Here is a 16,434-nt window from a genome sequence, read left to right as displayed (position 1 = left end):
TCGATTCCCGTTTCCCTCTGGGATACAACCTCAAGTTTTGTTCCAGGAAGCAGAATTATTGTAGAGCTAAGGTGGGTACAAGCTCATCTCCAAGCGTTCTTCCTCATTCACACAAAGTTCCTGAGTCATCAGAAAGAAAGCTCCCAAGGCAAGAAGGAAGGAGCCGAGGGCGGCTTTGCTGCTTGGGTGGTCACTGTCTCAGGGGGCAGTGTTGCTCCATTAGCCCAAGAACATAAAAACATAATCTTAAAAAAATATGACAAAATCTTCAAAAGAAAAAAAAAGATGACAAATATCCCTCTCCCTTGCTATGAAATAATTTAAATAATTTATTCTAGATGTAAAAAAAAAAAAAACAACAGAACAAGAAACAACATATAATTTTGTTCATAGCCACCTGTGACCTGTTCCTGAATGTGAGGTCTGGGTCTGGGTCCCTTACAGTGGGGACAGCTTTTTTTTTTTTTTTTTTTTTTTGAGGGGATGGTGTTGTACAGAGATATGATGGGAAGCTCACTGGACCCCACCCTAGCCACACATAAGAGGCAGCCAGTGGTTTTGGGCTGGTGTCTTTACTATGTGGCCCTCCTGCCTTCTGAGCATGGGGTTGGAGCTTTACAGACTGACATACTGGCCACAAATGAAGGGAGAGAGAGCGTGCCATCCCAGGAGCTCCAGGTCCCTGCCATACTCAGGAGCACAAGGAAGGCAAGCATAGCTAGCTCATCGCTGGGCATAGAGTCCCAGTGTAGTGTAGGGATGGAGAATAAACCAAGGAGCACAGGACCCTGGTGTGTGCAGATACCAGCGACGGTGAGTGACGTGGTCGTGTGGGAGTCAGCTTTGTACTGCTTCCATTGCCAACACAGGAGTAGGATGCTAGCTAAAAGCGTCTCCATTCCCATGAACAGAAGCCACCCAGGCAGCTTGTTCAGAGGGCCGTACCCTCCACTGCAGGGTCAGCTTTAGTGGGCAGGTCCGGTCATCAGTATGTGCATCCAGAGGGGTGCTAATGGACAACGTGGGTCGGAACCTGTTAGCCTGGATGGCCCCTGAAATTCTCGCTTGAGCTCCAGCATGACCCTGAGTGATGGGGGAAACTATCTGTCCAGAGGGGAGGGGTGGAGGGGGGGACTCTGTCTGCTTGTCCAGGAGGTATGGGGGATGGGTACCTCCTATGGTAAGCCTTGTCTCAAGTCTCAGGCACCAGCTCGGCTTGTTTTGCACCAAGAAAGAAAAGAGCCTCAGAACCAAGCACAAGACACACAAGGGAGCATCGGTCGCAGGCTTTCAGACCAGGCGCCATTTTCTCACCCAGTGCAGTCAACCAGAGCCCTTACTGGTGGCTGGCCATGGGGCTTTGCCACATCCAGTGCTGGGCCTCCTTACCTCCCAGAGGACTTTAGATACCCTGGGTGGAAGTCCGTTCCTGCCCTCCTGTAGTCAACAGACATGGACTCAGCTCTGAGGTCTGTGTCCCCACCTATGGGACGATCTACCCACATGTGGCTGATTCTGGTTGGAAGGATGGGTTTGGCCGCCTGCCTGTGGTTTAGAATCGGGCCAAATCTTCACTCTGGGAGGTCATAGCTCCTCACCAACCCTTAAAACCAGAATCCAGCAGAAGGTAGGGCGTAATCTAAACCAGCCAGGGTAGGAACTGCAGATTGGAGAAGGCGACAGGAAAGCGGCACCACGTCCCACTGGGATCTCTTTCAGCAACTGAGAGTTTTGTTTTACTGGTATAAACTATAGAAATAGTGGTTGTTCTCAGTGAATTGCGGCTCGGTGCTGGACCTCTCTCTCTCCACAGAGCCTATTGGTGTCCCTGAGGGCAAGGGTGGAGGAGAGCACTGCTCAGAGCCATCCGAAGGTTTTTGATTTCTAGTTCCAGCTGCTTGGTCTGGACTTCTCTCTGGATTAACAGTTCCCGGAGCCTCCGGATCTCCTCCTGTTGCCGGTAGAACATCTGCAGCAGCTGTGAAGCACAATGAAGAGGGAGAGGTCATCTGGGTGGCCAGGATAGGCCACAACACAGAGGCTAAGCCACACACTTTTGACTTGGTGACAGTGGTTAAATTATTAGCAAGGAACAGTCACTTCTGAGCCGTGACGAAACCCTTGCTTGCTTTACCCAACAGTGAAGTTCTGATAGCTTGTTTGTATCCTATTTGTCCTTCCCAGATCCCTGAAGGGGAGAGCAAAGGCTCTTTGGACCGGAAGCCTGAAAACTTTTTTTTTTTTTCCATCACAGGACTCTGTAGTCAATTTTAACAATGCAGCAGGATCTAGAATCACCTATGGAGTTACTAGATTGACCCACCCTAACTGTGGGTAGCATTAACAAATGGGATGGGATTCTGGCCTGAAAGCTGAGTGCCAGCATTTATCTCTGTTCGCCTCCAGCTTGTGGATGTAACCCACTGCCCTAAGCTCCTGCTGCTGCCTTCTTCACCATGCTGGGCTGTGCCCTGGAACTGTGAGCCCAAATAAACTTCCTTTAAGTTGCTCCTGCCAGGTGCTTTGCTAACACACAGGCAAGTTATCTCACCTGTCCTGAGTCTGTTTTCTCCTCTTGGAAGTAAAAACTAATTCCTTACCATAATTATCACTGTACAAAATAGCCATTAGATGCTGGGCACCCCAAGGGTCTCTGCTATTCCCTAAAGCCCCTGTGACATCTCCTTAGCACCTCTTTTTATGGTGTGGGAACTGAAGCTGACTGAGGCTCTCTCCCTTAGCAGTCTGTCCACAGTGGTATTACACCAACCTCACACATACAGTGGATGCTTAATGCACCCGGGCTCGAAAAATAAGTCTCCAAAACTCAGTGCTGTACTAGGACCATAATGGCACCAAGTTGTATCTTCTGCATTTCACAGATAGTTCTCATCACCGTATTATACACATCTGTCATCTTGGTGTATGGCTGCTGTTCAGAGCCCATGTGGTGACTGAATTCCCTAAGTGAGTTAAGGCCCAGTCCAGCCATGCAGCTGGCTGCCTTCTGTCATTTCCCTCACAGCCTACCACTCTCTCCCATCCTGCAGGCCTCTCCCCTCCTACCTCATTTTCTGTCTTTGGTGGGGAGCATTTGAAAACATCAAAGCCATTAGTGAGGCAGGACTTCTCTCCCAGATGATGCTCCGCGGTCCACTTTGGTACCTTCTCTTCCAGTAGAGAGAAGGGCGCCTGGTCACCGTCTTCGGCCGGCTGTTTCATGGGTTCTAAGGGCTGAGGTGAAACTTGGACCATAGAATTGGAGAGGGGTCTCTCTGGAGGCAGTGTCTGGGAGTCCAGCAGCTCGGAGCCGGGTCTAAGGGACATCATGATAGGCCCTGGGGGGTGGAAGCAGGAGGCTGTGAATAGGGCTGAGTGGCCGTGGGTAAATGCATATGGACACAGGCTGGCACCAGAGACACAGCAGAGGCAGTAGACAGTAGACAGGTGTGAACCCATCCCAGGGCAGTCAGGTACCAACATGTGAAGCACATGCGTGGGAAAGAAAGCTAGCATGCAGGACAGCATAGCGCATACGCTGGAGCGGCCTCCTCATGCATGAGGTCCTCAAACAAAGCCTGTCCTTTCTCTCTCCCTTCTATCCCTAGACAGGGTCGTATTCTGTAGTTCTGGGTGGCTGTGTACCAATGGTCTTCCTGCCTCAGCTCTCCCTCGGGCATGCCTGGCCTTGGCTTTGCTTTGTAAAGAGAGACCCACTTGTGTGGTGGTGCACACCTTTAATCCCAGCACTTGGGAGGCAGAGGCAGGTGAATTTCTGAGTTCAAGGCCAGCCTGGTCTACAGAGTGAGTTCCAGGACAGCCAAAGCTACACAGAGAAACCCTGTCTTGAAAAACCAAAAAAAAAAAAAAAAAAAAGAGAGAGAGAGAGAGAGATCCACTATCTTCTGCTATTTATTAAGTAGAAAATAGGTTTTTTTTTTTTGTTTTTGTTTGTTTTTTGATTTTTGACATCTTCAGGCAGACAGAGGAGATGGGGGGCCACACACACTGAGAAGAGGCCTGTCGTAGTAGGCCTCCCATGCTCTATGGATGCATGAAGTGAAGAGGGGGTGCTGTGGAGGTGCGGACGGAGCCTGCATCGGGCTCCTTCTGCTTACAAGAACGGGGCGGACTCTGGTCAGGGCATGCATGGTCTATTGCTTAGAGAATCTCGGGCCACAGAGTAACTGGAGGAAATGGTGAAGGAAGGAAGAGTGCGGCTAAGGCATCCAGACACTCTGTAGTCACAGTGGCCGTTTTTTCTATGGAGGGACATCCTCTTGACCAGAAGGAGTTTAGGGACCAGGCGAACAAAGCCTCTGCTCACCTGGCATTATCTATAACCAGTCATGGGGTGGGGGGTGGGGGTGGGGGTCAGGGCTGGCTGACCAGGACCTGTCTTTAGAGTACAACAACAAAATAAAGAGCCAGGCCAACCCGCTCAGCTACTTGGGACCTCCAGGACTCCAGTTTCCTAGCCTAGCAGCCTGCTCCCAGCCTCCCTCACCTCTGTTCATCCCGCTGAGCCACTCATGAGCTGTCAGGGAGGGCTGGGCCGCTGCAGTGGGCGGGTAGATGTCCTCTTGGTAAGATTCTGACTGTAGAAGAAATGGGGACAGTGAGGACTAAGCCTTGGAGTCTCTCTCTCCCAAACCCTGCTGTGAGGAGGTTCTTGGGCAGCTGAGGGGCAGAGGTGGGACGAGACTCAGCCTTCCAGGTCCCAGGGCAGTTCACGCTGACCCTGAGAAGGGCGGGGGGTGGGGGTGGGTGGAGGGAGGGCAGGGGGTCTGTGTTCTTCCAGGTGGGTATCTCCCCGAGACAGGCCCACCGCCGCACTTACCCTTCGGGGTACAATCATGGACACTGGCTCGATGAGGCTTTTGGTTGTGATCAGTTTATAGAAGCGGAAGATCTCGCAGGAAGACACATCGAGACCTCTCTTTGGCATGATACCTGTGGTCAGATGGGCAAGAGAGATGAGAAATCCTGGTCTGGCTAGGGCCGCAGAGACCCAGTGGGCAGGGCAAAGGCAGACTGCACACCTATGATCAGAAACGTGCACCCCCCCCCCCCCTCCAGCTCTCCTCTGTGAACAGCTCCTGACCAATAGCTATGCCGGGCTGTCCTGAGCCAGTAAACAAACCAGGATTCCACAATCTAGCAGTGCCCCCACCTTCTTTCTAGGTTTAACTACTTCAGCTGGATCCTGAAATGAGTCTACTCTGCTCTAAGGTTCCTACTTCCATCCTCATAGGCCTAGAACCTAAATGCTATTTTTGTATTTTGTTTTTGAGACAGGAACTCATGGAGCCAAGGCTGGCCTCAAACTTGTTATGTAGCAGAGAGTGGCCTTGAACTCTTGACCTTCCAGCTTCTATCTCTGGAAAGCTCAGATTACTGGCAAATACAGCACAAATCCCCATTTGTTTGTTTTTTTTTTTTTTTTTTTTTTTTTTTTTTTTTTTTTTTTTTGAGGCAGGGTCTTGCTGTTACATAATCCAGGCTGGTCATAACCTCCTGATACTTGGGCCTAGGATTACAGATGTATATCTTTATACCTGGCTTTCTAAATGTTCCTACTATGGCCACTCCAGGCTTTTTTCTTCTTCCTTTGTTTGTTTGTTACAAGGTTTGTTTGCTACATAAGCCTGCCATGACCTCAAATTTACTATACAGGCGAAGATGACCTTGAACCTCCGGCCTCCATTGGCCAAAACCCTTAGGAATCTGCTAATGCAAGAGGCATCACCAGAGGCAACGCCTTGGACTTCCAGAGCCAAGAGCCCCAACACGCCTTGCTTGTCACGACTCGTCCCAGCTTCAGCACTGATACAGATGGATGCAGCTCACAGACCCTTTTGTCATCCCCTTCCTGCCTGGTGTATTCCTGCACCAAGGCCTAGTTCTGGTACCCTGACCCCCACATGGCTTTGGCGTGCCACTCACCGATCCCCTTCTGTGGGTTGTAGGAGCGGTACTCGGTCAGGTAGGTCAGGTGAGGTTTCTCCATGCTTACCTCATAGTAGCGGATGTTCCCATCTCCCTGGGGAGGGCAACCCAGAGAGTCAGAGCCGGGCCATGAGTGCTGCACTGGCCCTGGTGACTAAGTAGTAATATCCTGACTTTCAGAGTGGACAGCCGACGATGGGCTCAGATCATACAGGGACACCAGAAAGCTTTGGCCTGGCCAGTTGCCAAGGCTAAGTCCCTGATGGGCAACTCCAGCCCACCATATGACAACCATGAGGAAGTCAGGATGATTGGCCTCAGGGATCACCCTGGCTCTCAGCCATGGGGACATTTTCCATTGTCAGAGTCACTTGGAGATGCCGTTACCGGCATACTGAATAGGGAACAGGGATTCTGGATATAGGACACCCCCACCCAAGGAAGGAAAGCTATTCTGCTTCAAGTGTAAAGACTCCCCACTGAGAACCACCGCCTGGACCAGGAGTTTGGGAGGAACATGCTTGGGTGGGTGGGGTCACACCAAAGCCCTGGCTTTAGGTGATCCTAAGGGAGCTAGGAAGGAAAAGAGGGCCAGGTGTCTTCTCCACCCTGTACCTCTTAGGACCCTGGGATGTTTTCTGACCATCCATGGAGCTAAGCTTAGCACATTCTGTCTCCTGTATTGGGGGGTCCAGAGGGTTGCCTCCCTCCTATGACAGACTGACCTTCCCCACAATGTACAGCATGCTGGTGTCCGAGTCAAAGAAGGGAAAGAGAACACCAGAAGAACCATCCAGGTCTTCCTCTGTGAGGGGCACAGAAAGGTTTTCCTGCGAGGGAAGGGAGACTGTCACTTCTGGAGCATCACTCCTGGAACCCCCGTTGGTCCTGAGGTCCTAACTGCTGCCCTGGGTATTTGAGTGTGGTTGTTGCTGAGATAGAAAGCTTGCTGTTCTATAGGACATGTTTTGGAAAGAGGTCCTGGTCCTCAAGACAGAATTGTAGATTATTCTCTGGAGGACATGATGTTTAGCCAGTACTGTGCCACCCCCATATTGTCAGCATTTTATAAAAAAAAAAATTTTAGGCATTTTAAAATTTGATGTGTATGGGTGTTGTGCCTGTATGCTTGTCTGTGCACCATGTGCATGCAGTGCCCAAGGAGACCAAGAGAGGGCGTCTGACTCTAGGAAACTAGAGTTAGAGTTGTGAGCTGCCCCATGGGTTCTCTTTGCTCCTCAGTCATATTTGTCAGCCTTTCTTTCTTTCTTTCTTTCTTTCTTTCTTCCTTTCTTTCTTTCTTTTTCTTTCTTTCTTTCTCTTTCTCTCTCTCTCTCTCTCTCTCTCTCTCTCTCTCTCTCTCTCTCTCTCTCTTTCTTTCAAAAAACTTGTTTATTTTGTGTATATGAGTACACTGTAGCTGTCTACAGAAGAGGGCACCGGATCTCATTACAGATGGTTGTGAGCCACCATGTGGTTGCTGGGAATTGAACTCAGAACCTCTGGAAAAGCAGTCAGTGCTCTTAACCGCTGAGCTATTTCTCCAGCCCAGCAATTTTGTTCTTTTTTTCTTTTTGAAAAGTATTTGAGATGGGGCTTCACTCTGTAGTCTACATTAGCCTTGAACTCAGAGCAATTCTCCTGTCTGGGACTGATTTTTTGTTTTCCTTTTCTTTTCCTTTTTTCTTTTTCCAGCATTGAAAATCAAACCCAGGGATTGGTGCTATTAGGAAAACACCCCACCTCTGAGCTACATCTACAAATCTCTTTTAAAATTGAGAACTGGGAGATGGTGTTGAGGCTGGCCTTGAACTTGCTGTCCCTGTAACTAAGGCTTTCTAGAACATAAGTTTTCACTTGGTAGACTTGAACTTAATACGTAGCTTTCAACCCTCCTACCTTCATCTCCAAGTGCTAGCTAGGTCTGGCTTCCCATTTATTTTAACAAATGAAGAAGAAAGATGGCTTTATCCAGCAAGTAGTTGGGAGATCCTGCATTCTGTCCCCAGCACTTGAAAACACTTAACAGAACAGCTCACCTTCCATCCACAGTGGGTCTCTATGAGCACTGGACCTGCTCTCCAGATGTCCCCTGCCTTCCTCTATCCCCTCCTCCCCACCCCCAGCCTCTCTTGGGACCCCACCTCCTTCCTGAATAATGAGATGCACAAGGCTGGACCCCAGCTCTGTTGCCCGCTGACTGAGTGTGAGGCTGAATGAAGACATACCCATGTGAGCGAAGGGAGGCGGGGCTGGGCCGCAGGGTGATGCCCAGGCCAAGAGCAGACTCACCTGGTCCCACAGGGCCATCTGCCGGTTATTCCAGCGAGAGGTACCCGTGGATAGTAGCTTCTTGAGGTTCCCCAGAAACAGTACTTTGTTGGCACGGTGCCCCTTGTAGCTGGCTTCCTGGAGGGATAGGTGTGGTCAGGATAGGTTGGAGAGCCGCGGGGAGGGGACTCCCAGCTGCAGGTGCGGTTCCTGCCTCCCCATTGGCTCCTTCCAGGAAGCGTCAAGTGAAATCTCCCATTCTGTTGAGAGCTGCCTCTGAATAGAGTCAAGCAAACCTCTGCCCTCTCCGCTCCTTTTTCTTTTTCTTCTTCTTTTTTTTTAAAAAAGATTTATTTATTTATTTTATATACATGAGTGCACCGTCGCTGTCTTCAGGCACACCACAAGAAGGCACCAGATTCCATTCCAGATGGTTGTGAGCCACCATGTGGTTGCTGGGAATTGAACTCAGGACCTCTGGAAGAGCAGTCAGAGCTTTTAACCGCTGAGCCATCTCTCCAGCCCTCCGCTCTTCTCTTGATACAGGGCCTTATGATGTAGCCCAGGCTGGCCTTGAACCCTTACTCCTCCTGTCTCAAGATTATAATATGTGCCACCATACCCTGCTGCATCTTGATCACTTGGCCCTGAGTGTGCACTGGCACTCAAATTGTCCTATTTAACTTCAATGAGGAAGGCTGAGTGGTTAACTGCCACTTCGGAGCAGGGGCTCAGAAAGCAGAAAAGTATTGGCCTAAGGTGGCTCCTGACCCCTGGCAAGTGACAGAGATGAGGCACATGGCCAGCTCTGAAGTCAGGACAGGTTCACAGTCTACCTCTCTACACAGGCTAGTCATTTCCTTTCTCTGGCCTTAGTTTCCTCATCTGTAGAGTGGACACAGCATATCTCCACATCCTCACCCCCACCCCCCGGCCCCGTGACGCTGAGGCCAGTTAGGGAGGCTGCCTCCAGAGGCTAAGCCCAGCTGTTGACAATGCTGTCTGTCACCCCATTCTCAAAGCTGACCCAAACTTTTGCCCAGCACAAACCTGGAGGACAATCCCTAGTCGGGGGTCAACAATCCGAATCTTGCGGTCCTTACAGGTGGTGGCCAGCAGGCTGCCGTTGGTGTTAAAGGACATGGAGAGGATCATATCTTGGTGACAGTTGATTGTCTTCACTGGCCCAGCAATGACAGAGTCCTTTGTGTCCAGGTTCCACACCATCACCTGCTCAGCAGAGTGCTAGCTCTGAGCACAGTGGCCACTCCTCCCAGCCCCCACAGACACAGCAGGCAGCAGCGGTGAAACACAGTATTCCCAGGAGGGAGGATGCAGCTGGCAGCCAGGGCACTCGTGAGGGGTGTGGCCGAGGCTGGATGCACAGCGGGACCCTGCTGGGAGTCAGGCTGTCTAGTAAAAGAAAACCCACCCGCCACCAGCCTTTGAGCAACAAAGCGGTTATGTTGGGAGGACCTGGGGCGTGAGGTTTTGTCAGAAGTAGCACACCTCATTTTTTGTTCATAACCAGGGATGCCAAAGAAGCCCATAGCCACAGCCTAAGGTGTGAGTGGCACTTCCAGAGATCTAGCCACACTCACATCCCCCAGTAAACAAGCGTTTCTGACCAGAATCTTCCAACAGAGTCTGCCTCTCTTGGATCTGAGAGGTTCCTGGGGTGCCTCTGCAAACCCCAACAGAGTCAGCAGAGAAGAACTGGAAAACCATTTGTACTGGCTGGTTTTGCTTGTCAGCTTGACACTAGCTGGAGTTATCAGAGAGAGAGGAGCCTCCCTTGAGGAAATGCCTCCATGAGATCCAGCTGTAAGGCATTTTCTTAATTAGTAATCAAAGGGGGAGGGCCTAGCCCATCGTGGGTGGTGCCATCCCTGAAAGCAAGCAAGCTGAGCAAGCCAGGGGAAGCAAGCCAGTAAACAACATTCCTTGGTGGCTTCTGCATCCACTCCTGCCTCCAGGTCCCTATCCTGTGTGAGTTCCTGTCCTGACTTCGATTGATGATGTAAAGCAGTGAGGAAAGTGTAAGCTCAATAAATTCTTTCCTCCCAACTTGCTTCTTGGTTATGATGTTTTGTGCAGGAAAAGAAACCCTGACTAAGACAAATTGGTACCAGGGACTGGGGTATTGCTGTGATAGGCCTGACCATGCTTTTGTTTGGAGGAGTGTGGGTTTTGGGACTTTGGAAAGCAGTGGAATGCTTTAAGTTGGGCTTAATGGGCCATCCTAATAGGAATGTGGGAGACTTTGTTGCTGAGTGTGATTTGAACTGTGCAGACCTGGTCCAAAAGGTTTCAGTGGAGAAGAATTTCAGAACGTGGCCTAGAGACTGTTTTTGTGGCATTTTGGTGACTGCCTTTTGCCCTTGTCTGAAGAGTCTACCTGAGTCTAAGGTAAAGAGACTTAATTATATTAATTGCATTGACAAAGGAAGTCTCAAAAAAGCCCAGCAGAGACTTTGTTCTCTGGTGAAGTCTCATGAAGAGCATTCTGAACAAGCCTAGCAAGCTTAGAAAGGAAAAATAGAAAATATGTGGTTCAAGTATGAAAGGGGGACCAGGAAGTGAAATGGAACTGAATTCTATGTTCTTGGAGAGAACAGATGAGGGGAGTGGGGCCACCAACCCACTCTGTCTATAGACTGGGGCTCAAGACACGAAGACCCAAGGAGAACCGTGGGACATTCCCATGTAGGTCAGAGAGGAGCTGCAACAGGCACTGAGTCTCCAGTGCTCGGAACGGTCGGTCTGGGCAGTAGGTGGAGGTGTGGGAGTGTCAGGTGGGCCCAACCCAACCCCCTGAGGCTCACTGCAGCCGACTGAAGTGGGTCCTGATTCTGTTACCTAGAACCTCAAATGGGGCTTCTCTGTCAACAAGGTCTTAACAGATGCAGTGAGTAGGCATGAGGTCACAACAGAGGAGGGAGGCTTCTCAATTGAAAAGTAGGTGAGAGGAAGCAAGAACACACACACACACACACACACACACACACACACACTCACACACACACACACACACACACACACACACACACACACACGGAAGCACACGGCTGTGAGGTAGAGGCAGAGACTAGGGTGATTGATGGAGAGGTGCAGAAGGGCACTTCCCCAGGCCTGTGATGGAGAGGTGTGGAAGGGCACTTCCCCAGGCCTGTGATGGAGAGGTGCAGAAGGGCACTTCCCCAGGCCTGTGATGGAGAGGTGTGGAAGGGCACTTCCCCAGGCCTGTGCAAGCAAGTAGGCTGCCACCACCTTGCCTGAGCCTTTCCAGTCAACAGAGCTCTCAGAGAAGCTTTCAGAGGTGCCAGCGTGTGGTTTCCCAGGTACAGGAGCTGCAGACTCACCTTGTAGTCATAGCCAGCACTGAAGAGAATGTTGGCAGTTGTGGGGTGCCACTCCACCAGCCCCACCCTGCGTGCATGGCCGATCAGCTCCTTCCTGTAGGTTGTGAGGTTCCTTGTCAACAGCTGCTTGGGGATGTTCCAGATCTTAATCTGGAGGGGAGACACAGGCAGGAGTATGAGCTGGGAGCATCCCGGGGCAGTTGCTACCGCAAACCACAGATTTGCTAGTGCCTGGCAGAAGGACCTTGGTGCTGCTCTCCATTGCCGCCCCAGCCCAGTGGAGGCGAAGCTGGAGACTCCCTAAAGTCCTCCACTGAGCAGGGCTGACCTTGACTGGAAGGCAGGCTTCACTCTCAAACCTGCCCCAGGGGCTTGGACCATCATGGTGACCTGAGCTGAGCAGGTCGGGTGGACTGACGATAGAAGGGGCTACATGGCAAAGGGTAAGGTCTCCATCATGGAACCACAGGGAAAGCTGCCGTGGGGACATGGAGCCCAGGAAGTGCTGTGTACGCTCTTTATGTTCTGCTGGGTTCTCGGTTGGTGTTCGGAGCCTATCCCAAAGATACGCAGATTTCCCACGAGGCTTTCCTTACAGTTCAGAGACATTTACTTCCTGGTTTTGGCCTTAACATCAGGCCATGAATGCTACTTGCTCTGTCTGTGGGTCTGGAGGGAGACAGCTTCGGGGCTTTTGGAGGGGAAGGTGTGTCCTAAAGCAGTAGGCACTTAACTTATCCTGGGGAGGAGGAGGGGGAAGAGGAGGAGGAGGGAGCACTTTGTTATATGCACTGGGGTTATTCTCACCCAGCAGCACCCCCTCCCCCCAGTCATCCTGTTCCTTCCCCTCCCCCTTTCAGGAAGACCTGGAAAGGGTGTGGTGGTTTACACCTGTGATCCCAACACTAGGGGTCTACAGTGGGAGGATTATACATTCAAGGTCAGCCTAGGATACACCGTGAGACCCTGTCTCAAAATACCACCCCCATTAAAACAGTAATAACAAAACACCCCATTTCTAGCCCCCAAAATATCTTTTAGGGACTCTTTGGAGCGGGCCTTAAAGAGGAGGTTTGAGGAGGGCAGTCACGCTGCCCCACCATGTCTGGCAGAAGCCTGAGGGTTGGAGACCAGTCAAGTTCTCAGGCCTGACCACAATCTCTACGTGAAACTTTCTGCTCTGACACTAAGTCTTGCATACAACCCAGGCTGGCCTTGAACTTGAGATCTCCCTGCCTCAGCCTCCTGAGAGGTGGGATTCCAGGTGTGCAGCACCACTCAGCCTTCTCAGTGTTCTAAGCCTTCCCCCCCCACCCCCCACCCCGCTTCCTTCCATAATGAATTCTCTTTCTCTTTTTGCCTCAGCTGTCAGGCAGCCCTGAGCTAAATTAGGAACTCTGTGGCTGCATCCCCGCATCACTGACATTTCTAGTGATCCCTCACTTCTGCTATGTGTGGCCGTCTCTCTCGAGGGAAGTGGCACAGTTGAGGGACAGAGAATAGGCTCTGAAGTCAGACAGGCCTCAGTCTGAAGCCAGTTCTGCGGCCTGTGCTGTGTCACGTTGGGAAAGTTGCTGTACCTTTCTGATCTCCAGCTTGTCTATGAGAACAGCCCACTGGGCAGGGCTCGGGGAAGACAGAGGGACAGCCAGAACACATCAGGGTGACAAGAAATGCTGACTGTGGCTTTTATCCGCACCCAGGTACATTTTCTTCATGTATGCAGTGTGTGTGTACGCACCCATTTGCCACTGGGTATACAGAGGTCTGAGGACAACTTGTCAGTTCTCTCTTGACACCATGTGGGTCCGTGAGATCGAAATGAAGGTTGTCAGGCCTGGCAGGAAGTGCCCCACCCCCACCCACCACCCCTGAGCTGTCTCTCGGGAGCATCCATACTTTAATTATTTGCTTGTGACTGGGCCCTTTGTTGTAAGTCACAACCACTGTGTCTTTGAAGTCAGAGGGATAAAAAAAATAATGCTGAACATTGTGCGGATAAAGTATGTGCTCCTGGCACGGGGCTGGAGATTAGGCTCACTGGGGGTTGGGTGGATCGAAGATGGCTCGGCTCTCAGCTTCTCAGGAGGTTGGAACAGGAGGATTGCTTGAATCTAGGAGTTTGACATCACCCCCCAGTGACACAGAGAGTTGGGCTTGGTTGGCCTCTTGGGGGTGGTTTTGGGTCTATGTTCACATAAGCCCCTTCCTTGTCCCTCAACTCATTCACTGTGACATGATATGGCCTGATATTTCCTGGTCTCCTCACAGCGTGTCCAAACCCCCAAGGGTGGTGCTCCTCTAAGAACACTAGTCTCACTGGGTTTTCATAAGATGGGCAGACGCTATTACACACATTTTATAGGAGGGTAAACTAAGGCCCTTAGCAAGATGCCATGGATCCCAAGTCTCACACACCCACCATGTCGCCTCCAGCTCTCACTTCCTTCCTGTGACATCTCCTCCGTCTAGTGTTATGGAGACAAAGCCGGGACTGGCCTCTGATGACACCTTTGGGTGCCTGCCTTCCACCCTCCTCCCAGCATCCCTCTGCTCCGGACGTGTGGGCACTCACCGTGGCATCTTCAGAACAGGAGGCAATCTCAAAGTCATTGAAAGGATTCCATTTGATGTCCAAGACGTTCCCTCTGTGCCCACAGACCTTGGGGTAGTGAGGGTCCAACTTTCCCGTCTGGAAAACAGTGTCACAGGCAGGCATCAGGAGACTGTCGCAGCATCACAGGAGGGTGGTAGGATGGACCTTAGCGCCTCTCTCAGTCAGTCAGTCAGTCAGTCGTCAATCATCACAGAGGAGGCAGGAAACGTAAGGGGGAAGAGCCGGTGCAGCATCCCTAACCACACCTGCTGTGTGACCCTGGGGGAATCACTTCACCTTTCTGAACCTTCCTGTCCTCCTTGGCACAGGGGAGGATGTAATAGGTGACTGAGGACCATGGGAATGGTCTGTCCCAGTATCTAGTGCCCAGCAGGTGCTCAGTCTGGGCCTTTTCCTTCCCATGTAGCTGTCAGAAGTAATGTGGTACAGCTTTTTCTGGAGAATGGCCTGAGATGTACCATGTGACTGACCCAGCAGGGACCTAGCTGTGTCATGGAAACATGGATCCACCTGAGACTCATTCATCAACATCCATAGCAGCACCGTCTATGACAACCAGAAAGACGAAGCCACCCATGTGCCCACCAAGGGACAGGTGGAAAACCCAATGCACAGCACAGTTATGCGGTAGAATATTACTCAGCTAGAAAAAAGGAACACGGTGAACGAATCTTGATGGCATTCGCCTAAGTGAAAGAAACAGGCATGAAAAGCTACTTATCAACAGGTGAGCTGGCACACATCTGTGACCCCAGCACTGGGGAGGCCAGCTTGGACTTAAACATAAAATCAGATATTAGTTAGGCATTGGTGGAATATGCCTACTGTCCCAGCAACTTAGGAGGCTGAGATGGGAGGGTCCCTTGGGCCCAGGGACTAAAGAAAGCCTGAACAAAACAGTGGGATGGTCACACACATGTGGGAAACAGGGTAGGGACTACACCTCAGAGGTAGTGCACCTGCTGGCACGCCGAAGACCCTGGGCTCAGTCCTTACCACCACCGAGGAGGAAGAACATGTCTACACACACTCAACAAATGTGAGGTGTGTCATTTGCTAATGATGTGTGGGGACATAGAAAAGGCTGCCATGCTCTATCAGATGGCTCTGCCTCCATTGTTGGAAGCAGCATCCTCCTGGACAGGACAGACAGGTCATGGCTCCTAGGCCTCTTGTAAGGGACCAGCCTTAGCTAGCAGCTCTTTGCCCAGCCTCCAGGATATTCAGTGCACTGTCCTCAGAGTCCACTGGGCTCCCCAGCCCACCACATATATATGCTGTGTCACTCAGGCTGGCCTTGAACTCCTGATCCCTCTAATCTCCACATTTCATAAGATGGGGTTACATGGCACTTACAGATGTGCATTACAACTGGCTTTCAGGGTGAGGGTTTGAAAATTAAAATCCAACCACGTCATGTAGCTATTTTCACTCTGCAAGCCCCTTCTTCAGGCTTGAACTGTAACAATCTCTTCCTTGTAGGACTGCAAAGGGCTGTGACAGGAAGCGAGGAGCACAACAGGGAGAGCTGAGGTAAAGGCTCAGCAATAGTGACTATGCCCATGCCAGAAACTCTCTATCTCAAGGCTGAGAAAGGAGGAGGAGGGGGAGGATAAGGAAGAAGAGGAAGAGGAGAAGCAGCAGCAGCATTAACAGCTGTAGTTGTGTGCAGACAATAGAAACACAGCAACACAGCCTGCTTTTAATCATTTTCTTTCCTTTTTTTTTTTGATAGGATCTCTTGTAGCCCAGGCTAGCCTTCAACTCATTATATAGCCAAGACTAGTTTTGTAATTTTTAAAAGATGTATATATATATATATATATATATATATATATATATATGAATTCTATCTGTATGTACATCTGCATGCCAGAAGAAGGCATCAGATCCCATTACAGATGGTTGTGAGTCACCATGTGTGGTTGCTGGGGATTGAACTCAGGACCTCTGGAAGAGCATCCGATGCTCTTAACCACTGAGCCATCTCTCCAACCCCTAGTTTTGTACTTTTAATCCTCGACTCTGCTTACTATGTGCTGGGGTTATAGGCATGACCACACTATTGTTATTATTTTTTGAAAGCAATTTTCCATTTTTGGGGGGGTGGGGAGCACAAAACAGAAAAGCCATTTATTTCTGTAATCCCAGTACTTGGGAGGCAGAGGCAGAAGGGCTGACCGAACCTAGGCTGAACACAATCAGATCTACATATCAAGTTTCCCATCAGCCAGG

At 50.7% G+C, this 16,434-nt stretch overlaps 1 protein-coding gene across 2 annotated transcripts in view; it reads right to left on the bottom strand.

Annotated features, from left to right (window-relative positions):
• Positions 1-482: 482 nt before the first annotated feature.
• The window catches only part of Coro2a (coronin 2A), a 54,161-nt gene continuing 38,209 nt past the window's right edge, over positions 483-16,434 (bottom strand). For both annotated transcript variants that reach the window (XM_021160099.2, XM_021160097.2), the window contains 10 exons: positions 14,158-14,274; positions 11,583-11,732; positions 9,271-9,450; positions 8,242-8,358; positions 6,675-6,779; positions 5,947-6,043; positions 4,841-4,953; positions 4,508-4,598; positions 3,067-3,338; positions 483-1,978 (listed from right to left, as the gene is read on the bottom strand). In XM_021160099.2, coding sequence (XP_021015758.1) covers positions 1,817-1,978; positions 3,067-3,338; positions 4,508-4,598; positions 4,841-4,953; positions 5,947-6,043; positions 6,675-6,779; positions 8,242-8,358; positions 9,271-9,450; positions 11,583-11,732; positions 14,158-14,274 — 1,404 coding nt within the window. In that variant the 3' untranslated portion in view covers positions 483-1,816. The remainder of the gene's footprint in view (positions 1,979-3,066; positions 3,339-4,507; positions 4,599-4,840; positions 4,954-5,946; positions 6,044-6,674; positions 6,780-8,241; positions 8,359-9,270; positions 9,451-11,582; positions 11,733-14,157; positions 14,275-16,434) is intronic.

Source organism: Mus caroli, unplaced genomic scaffold, assembly GCF_978045245.1.
Source record: "Mus caroli unplaced genomic scaffold, Mus_caroli_1 scaffold_6, whole genome shotgun sequence".
In the NCBI taxonomy this organism is placed as follows: Eukaryota; Metazoa; Chordata; class Mammalia; order Rodentia; family Muridae; genus Mus; species Mus caroli.
The sequence above is the reverse complement of the archived record's forward strand: the minus strand, read 5'-3'. Positions and strand labels throughout refer to the sequence as shown.